The following is an 8,333-nucleotide window of genomic DNA, read 5'->3' as shown; positions in this document are numbered from 1 at the left end:
TCGTGCCGACTCTGTGCGACCCCACAGACGGCAGCCCACCAGGCTCCCCCGTCCCTGGGATTCTCCAGGCAGGAACACTGGAATGGGTTGCCATTTCCTTCTCCAATGCATGAAAGTGAAGAGTGAAAGTGAAGTCGCTCAGTCGTGTTCGACTCTTCATGACCCCATGGACTGCAGCCCACCAGGCTCCTCTGCCCATGGGATTTTCCAGGCAAGAGCACTGGAGTGGGGTGCCATTGCCTTCTCCAAGGGAACCTCTACTTCCACTTTATTGACTACGCCAAAGCCTTTGACTGTGTGGATCACAACAAACTGGAAAATTCTTCAAAAGATGGGAATTACCAGACCACCTTACCTCCCTCCTGAGAAATCTGTATTCAGATCAGGAAGCAACAGTTAGAACTGGACATGGAACAACAGACTGGTTCCAAATCAGGAAAGGAGTATGTCAAGGCTGTATGTTGTCACCCTACTTATTTAACTTATATGCAGAGTACATTATGCAAAATGCCGGGCTGGATAAAGCACAAGCTAGAATCAAGACTGCCAGGAGAAATATCAATAACCTCAAATATGCAGATGACACCACCCTTTTGGCAGAAAGCTAAGAAAAGCTAAAGAGCCTCTTGATGGAAGTGAAAGAGGAGAGTGAAAATGTTGGCTTAAAACTCAACATTCAGAAAACTAAGATCATGGCATCTGGTCCCATCACTTCATGGCAAATAGATGGGAAAACAATGGAAACAGTGAGAGACTTTTTCTTGGGCTCCAAAATCACTGCAGATGGTGACTGTAGCCATGAAATTAAAAGACACTTGCTTCTTGGAAGAAAAGTATGTCCAACCTAGACAGCATATTAAAAAGCAGAGACATTACTTTGCCAACAAAGGTCTGTCTAATCAAAGTTATGTTTTTTAAGTAGCCATGTATGGATGTGAGAGTTGGACTGTAAAGGAGGCTGAGCACCGAAGAACTGATGCTTTTGGACTGTGTTGGAGAAGACGCTTGAGAGCCCCTTAGACTGCAAGGAGATCCACCTAGCCAATCAGGAGGAGAAGGGGAGGACAGAGGATGAGATGGTTGGATGGCATCACCGACTCAATGGACATGCGTTTGAGTAAGCTCCAGGAGTTGGTAATGGACAGGGAAGGCTGACGTGCTGCAGTTCATGGGATCGCATGACTGAGCTACTGAACTGAACTGAATTGAGAAAGCACACGGGCCTTGCTTGCAGACAGCACGGGGTCTGGTGTATGGGTTCTTGCATCTTCAGCAAGAAAAGTGAGGGTGAGGGAGGAGGCTGGCTCCTGCAGCCCCTATTCTCGCTGTCCCCCACTGTTGCTTTGTAGATGGTCTGGCCAGGGCCGGGAGGCAGGGCAACCTACTTTCCACTCCGCAAAGCTCAGCCCTTACCTACCAGGTTGTGTTCCTTAGGAATTTACTTCTTATGCTGCATGCCTGAAACTAACACAATACTGTAAAGCAACAATACTTAAAAAAAAAAAAAAATTTACTCGAGAAACAGCCACAATAAAAATACATGTAAAAATTAAAAGTTGCTGTGAGCCTAAAACTGCTCTAAAAAAAAAACTGTTAAAAATAAATAATTTGTGGAGTGCTGCTTTCTGGTCTCTGCAAAGATGTGTCAAGATGGCCCTACCCTTGAGAAGTTAAAGCGAGGCACTGCCACCCTCAAGGCAGAGATTAGACTTCGTGGTTGTACTTGGTTGCTTCAGTGGTGTCCATCTCTTTGCAACCTCACGGACTGTAGCCTGCCAGTTTCCTCTGTCCATGGAATACTCCCGGCAAGAACACTGGAGTGAGTTGCCATGCCCTCCTCCAGGGGAGCTTCCCCACCCAGGGATTGAACGTGCATCTGTTGAGTCTCCTGCATTGGCAGGCAGATTCTTTACCTCCGAGTCACCTGGGAAGCCCGGTGAAAAAAATTCATTATCATAAAAATAAAATACTGAATACAGTATAGATTCAGCCCCCAAATGAGATATGAATGAAAGCAGGTTGCAGGAAAGGCAGGTGTACTAAACCTGTCATCGTGTGGATACACAACAGTTCAGTTCAGCAGCTCAGTCGTGTCTGACACTTTGCAACCCCATGGACTGCAGCACGCCAGGCCTCCCTGTCCATCACCAACTCCCAGAGTTTACTCAAGCTCATGTCCATTGAGTCGGTGATGACCCCCAACCATCTCATCCTCTGACATCCCCTTCTCCTCTGCCTTCAATCTTTCCCAGCATCAGGGTCTTTTCAGATGAGTCAGTTCTTCACATCAAGTGGCCAAAGTATTGGATTTTCAGCTTCAGCATCAGTCCTTCCAATGAATATTCAGGACTGATTTCCTTTAGGATAGACTGGTTGGACCTCCTTGCTGTCCAAGGGACTCTCAAGACTCTTCTCCAACACCACAGTTCAAAAGCATCAGTTCTTCAGTGTTCAGCTTTCTTTATAGTCCAACTTTCACATCCATACATGATTACTGGAAAAACCATAGCTTTGACCAGACAGACCTTTGTTGGCAAAGTAATGTCTCTGCTTTTTAATGTGCTGTCTAGGTTGGTCATAACTTTTCTTCCAGGGAGCAAGCGTCTTTTAATTTCACGGCTACAGTCATTGTGATCTGCAGTGATTTTGGAGCCCCCAAAAATAAAAGTCTGTCACTGTTTCCCCATCTTTTTGCCATGAAGTGATGGGACCAGATGCCATGATCTTAGTTTTCTGAATGTTGAGTTTTAAGCCAACATTTTCACTCTCTTTCACTTTCATCAAGAAGCTCTTCAGTTCTTCACTTTCTGCCATAAGGGTGGTGTCATCTGCATATCTGAGGTTATTGATATTTCTCCAGGCAATCTTGATTCTAGCTTGTGCTTCTTCACCCAGTCCAGCGTTTCTCATGGTGTACTCTGCATATAAGTTAAGTACGCAGATAAACAACTGTGCCTGCCTGGCAAGTCAGTTGTTTCTGACTCTTTGTGACCCCATAGGCTGTATGTTAGCCTGCTAGGCTTCTCTGTTTATGAAATTCTCCAGGCAAGAATACTGGAGTGGGTTGCCATGCCCTCCTCCAGGGTAGATAAGGCCTAAAGATGAGTTGGAAAGGTTAGAAGAGAAAAGCTGGGAGATGGGAAAGGAGTGAAAGATGATATAAAAGAACTGACTTGGTCGATAATCTCTTAAAGTGAAAAATTCAAGAGATGTAATTTAAATATGCTATTTAGAGATATAGAGGTTAATATTATTAGGATGACAGGAAAAGAGCAGCCTTTGGTTCATCTTTCACCACCCTTAATTCTCTTGCCCTGGCACTTATTTTGCTACAGCATTCTGCTGCTTTTTTCTCTTTATGTCTGATCAGCACAGTGTATGAACTGGTATGTTTTCTCTGCCCTTCCTTCCTTAGCACACCAAGTTAATCATTTTTTTTTTTTCAATCTTTGCCAATCGGGGAGGTGATACATGTTATCTTATTGTATTTCTTTGCTTATTAATGAGCTTGAATTTTTTTTTTTTACATATTTTTCTTGTTTGGGGGGCTTCTGAGTCCACTTTGGCAAAATGACGAACAGTATCTCATTGCATTACTTTGATTAGTAAATAGGTTGAATTTGTTTTGCATCTTTTTAAAAAAATCTGTTTGGGCAGTTTTCCCTCTGGAGTATTCATCTTTTTCTTATTGAATTATAAGAACTGTTGCAGACGTTCCCTGCCTTGATATTTGTCTTTTAAGGTATATTTTTCTATACAAGCATCTTAAATTTTATGTGATCAAATCTATCAACCTCTTCCTTTACTGAGTTTGCCTTTTGTGTCATGATTAGTTTGGAAAATCTTTCACAAAGCAACAAGCATTGTGTCATTGTTAGATTTCAAGAAAAACTGTCAGGAAGACTAAAAGCAATCGTAGCACCATAATCACACATCCAGTTTATTTTTTTTAAATTGTTGTTCTTTGAATGCTATGCATGTTTTAGAATGTGTAGTAAGCTTAGTGCTAAATTGTTTCACCAATTAATACACACTTTTAAAACATTCGTTAATTTTTATGCTAATAGGACTTCCCTGGGGGTCCAGTGGCTAAAACTCCCCATTCCCAATGCAAAGGGTGCAGGTTCCATCCCCAATCAGGAAACTAAGACCCCACACGCCCTGTGGCCAGAAAACCGAAACATAAAACAAATTCAGTGACGACTTTAAAAATGGTCCACATCAAAAAACAACCAAAAAAGTCTTAATAAGTTCACATGCCGCAACTAAGACCCGGCACAGCCAAATAAATTGACAAAAAAATTTTTTTTCATGCTAACTCTTGGATGTAGTTAGATGTAGGTTATATATTGATCAACCTTCTAAAGTAGAAAAAGCTTAGGGACAACAAGAGCAATGACCTGCTCCATTCTCATTCTGAGAGGCCTTGAGAGCAAGCAAGATACCACAACAAGATTATATTGTCAGTGAGATTTTTCTTTCGAGAGCTTTCTTTAACCTTACAAACCCAGCTGGCTGGCATAGGAATTTGTTAATGAGTAAGCTAGTTTGGTTAAAGAAAGACTCATTATCTAAACTCATGTCCTCTTTAGAAAAAGGGAGGCCTTGATGTTTGCTTCCACATTAGGAAGGACTTCTGAAACACCACTGAAATCATCTTTGAGTTCCCTATTCCTTTTCTCAACTCACTTCCCTTCTCTATTTTCTTATGGAAACGGTGTGACTTTGGCAAGGATTCAGTCCAGATATCTTGCTTGTATAAAGAGAACGTATTCCCCTTTTTCCTGATCTTGAAATTAGAAGAACGGTAAAAACGAGAGAGCAAAGAAATTGGGAAGGGGAAATGAACTTTAGCCAAGCTGTTTTGTTTCTACAGCCCGGGTCACCTCAAGCCACTGGCTCCATCATGCCCTATGACTTCTTCCTCTTTCCATTCTCTTCCTTCCTCTCCAGAATCAAGAACCACCGGCCTTTGTGACATCACCTCTGTTGCTAAGCAACAGACTTTACTCACCCCAGGAGAAGCCCTGGACTAAGGTGCTCCAAGCAGGAAGTTTTGCCTGAGAAGGACATTGAGAAGTAGATGGGGAAGATGCTGCGGCTTATCGTGCAGTCGGCCAAGATTAGCCCACCCCTAAGCCCCCCACCCAGACCCTGCGTGTCCGTGTACTTCAGAGGTAAGAGCCAGGACCCCCCAAGAGGCAACATGTGTCCGGTGCTAACTAGACCCATTGGTGCCCTGCTATGTAAAAGATGCCGTGTGACCAAAAGGCAAGGTAGACATCATCCGGGTCTTTCAAATTTATCATCCTTATTGCTGTGATTTCTCTTAGTATGACTCCTCTGCCTGCATTTTTTCCGTTGAATGGCTACTTGTCCAACTCTTTGCAACCCCATGAACTGTAGGCCACCAAGCTCCTCTGTCCATGGAATTCTCCAGGCAAGAATACTGGAGTGGGTTACCGTGCCCTCACACACATATTCATTCCTTGGGAAGAATCTCAGAGTTACCAATTTAGGGGTTCTTTGCAGGGCTATGGACTGTTCTTTGTTAAAGGTGTTTCTGGAAAAGACAAACTGTAGTGGATAAAGACCTTTCAACCCATTAGATGTTTTAGGATGTCTCAGGGTACACTGGCTTTACCGATGGTTGTTGCCCAACGGTAACAACAGAACCCTTAAATCCCGGTGCCTTAACACAGCAGTTCACCTCTTGCTTACAACCAAGTCTAACGTTGACGGTACAGATCAGGCAGCAAACCTGAATGACTCCTCCAAACAGTAGACTGGGGACCAGCTGCCTGTTGCTGGTGGCTGCAGAGTCTCCAGGCATCGCTCTGCCCGCAGACGGGGAGAGTGGACACGGGAGTGGGGAGGGGAATGGACGCTGTCGTGGGAAGCTTCGGGAGCCGGTCCAGGCAGCAGTTAAGTATGGCTCCCACACTCCACTGGCCAGGACGAGTTACCCGGCCCCACCCTGGGGCGAGATGACTGGGAACTGTGTACCCAGGAGGAAAATGAAATGAACACGTAACGTTATCTGTCACATGGGGGTGATGTCACTCTTAACAAAAGGTGAGAAGTTTAGAAAACTCCGAAGTTAGAAAGAATCAGTGCCACATCGCACCTGCCAATGTAGACTGGATGTTTTCTTAGAGAGTCTGACCTCTCTTTGCTCACTCGAACCTAGACTTTGAAACATGTCGTATCGCGTATGCTGGCCCCTTGGTGTCTTTTCAGATGTCAAGAGGACAACTCGTGAGGTGGAAGGCAATCACCCCGTGTGGAATGAGGTAAAACACATTAGGACAAGCCCAGATGAGACCATGACAAGCCCAGCATTCAGGCTGGGTCCAGGCTGGCTGTGCTCAGAAGTCTAGGGAGGGGACAGAGGCCTCCTCAGCCTTCCCATGGCTGGAGCATCTTGCCCTGTGAGCAGCCTCTGTGCTGAGAAGGCTGTGTGGGGTCTCAGGGCCACTGTAACCACAGCTGCTTAGAGCTCTTGGCCTTCCCCCTCACCCTAGGGAGGGACTCAGCTTGTCCAACCAGCCATCCTGCTGTTCCCAGAGACAGGGCTCCCTCTGAAGGATCCCTTCTCATCTCCCATCCATCCTCGTCCCACCACCTGATTCCTAAGCCCCTTAGCTACTAACAAGCCCCCAGTACTGCAGCTAAGCTCTAGGAGCTCAGGTAGGATGCCCAGCTCCTGGGTGAAGGTAACAAATGCCTCCTCTTAGGAAACTGGACTTGAGGGAGGGTCCTCAGTTCAAGTCCTCACTTCAAGTCCTCAAGTCCTCAGTTCAACAGTGCCAGAGCTTCAACTGCATCTTTTCTCGTTTCCTAGAAGGACGGGAAGGGGGCGGGGTAGAGGGAGGGTACTGACTTCTCCGTGGCTCCCCCAGACGCTCATCTGGCACCTCTGGAACCACCCCCTGCAGAAGGACTCTTTCCTGCAAATCACCCTTCGAGACATGGGCTCAATGAAGAAGGAAAGGTAAGGCTCCGCCAGAGAGAGAGGCAGGAGGAGCCTGATTCTCTGACCAAATCTACAGCAGATGCTGTGTCTCCAGTCTCTCATCCATAACTCACTCAGATGCAAGGACTAGAACCCACTCTAGACAGCGAATACCAAAAAGGAAAAAAAAAAAGTATCAAGGCTAGAATTATAGATAGATCAAACAGAATTAGGAAACTGGGGACTCAGGAGCTTTCTGTCTCTTTTGAAGACACAGGATCTCAAACCTGTTTCTTTCTGCCCAACACTGGTTTCTCATCACAGCCCCATGCTAGTGCCCTACTGAGACTGAGCTATGGCATCCCAGGTCAAAATTCCTAGGACAGAGAATTTGATTGGCCCAGCTTTGGTCAGATGCCCACCTCCTGGTCCAATCAGCTGTTCCTTAGCACAGGTCCTGTTCCAGAGGAGCGTAGGAGCAGAGCTTCTGGAAAGGGGCTGGGCACAGCAGGGCAGAGCCAGTAACTAGGGTGCCCACTGGCAAGGAAGCCCCCAAGCCAGTTCCCAGAGAGTTGGGAGTCCTGCGCCCTCTAGTGGACGCTCTGCATCACCGCATCCTTCCTTCTGTCTGGACAGCACAGCCTCCAGGAGGGAAAAGACATCCCTGGATAAAGCTATGCCTGAGACAGAGGACACCTGGCTCAGGATCTCACACCTGCTCCCTGTCTCCCCAGGTTCATTGGCATGGCCACAGTACTGCTCAAGCCCTTGGTGAAAAAACCAAGAAAGATCCTTTTTGTGAATGACCTAACCCTGCTCAACCATTCCATGATGCCCACAGAGGTGAGTCAGGCCCCAGGGAGGGGGGCTGAAGGAGTGGGGGGCAGCTGATGAAGCTGGGCCATGCACTGCAGCAGTGTCTCAGGGTCCCCCCTAACCCAGAGAACATTTTCTACCCTGGGGGACCCCATCACACTTGTCATCATCTCCCCAAGTTCCATGACGCTCTCCATCTACCAACTCACCCCTCTACCCTTCACCCACCCATTGAGATCAGAACTCAGTCAATTGTCTGCTGGTGTCAGCAACTGCGCTAGGCCTGGGATACAAACTTGAATGAAGCCCACATCTATCGTCACTCACCTGGCAAGCACTCCCGCACATGTGTACTGGGGTCTGTAAAGCTACTTCACTGAGGTCAGGGGGGAATGAATGGTTTCACTTGAGAGAAAATGAAAGGCTTCACAGAGGAGGTGATGAGGACCAACCAGATGAGAAAAAGCAAAGGCGATTTATTCAGAGCTTGCTATTAATATATAACAAGGGGCTTCCCTGGTGGCTCAGTGGTAACAAATCTGCCTACAATGGAGGAGACATG

The 8,333-nt window shown here is 46.3% G+C and overlaps 1 protein-coding gene across 1 annotated transcript in view; it reads left to right on the top strand.

The window, feature by feature from the left end:
* Positions 1 to 5,092: 5,092 nt before the first annotated feature.
* FER1L5 (fer-1 like family member 5) overlaps positions 5,093 to 8,333 on the top strand; it is a 53,281-nt gene continuing 50,040 nt past the window's right edge. The window contains exons 1-4 of the mRNA XM_068967380.1: positions 5,093 to 5,177; positions 6,241 to 6,293; positions 6,903 to 6,994; positions 7,690 to 7,798. Of these exons, the coding sequence (XP_068823481.1) occupies positions 5,093 to 5,177; positions 6,241 to 6,293; positions 6,903 to 6,994; positions 7,690 to 7,798 (339 nt within the window). The remainder of the gene's footprint in view (positions 5,178 to 6,240; positions 6,294 to 6,902; positions 6,995 to 7,689; positions 7,799 to 8,333) is intronic.

The sequence above is a fragment of the Capricornis sumatraensis genome, chromosome 1, assembly GCF_032405125.1.
Source record: "Capricornis sumatraensis isolate serow.1 chromosome 1, serow.2, whole genome shotgun sequence".
In the NCBI taxonomy this organism is placed as follows: domain Eukaryota; kingdom Metazoa; phylum Chordata; class Mammalia; order Artiodactyla; family Bovidae; genus Capricornis; species Capricornis sumatraensis.
Note: the sequence above shows the minus strand (reverse complement) of the source record. Positions and strands in the feature narration are given on the sequence as shown.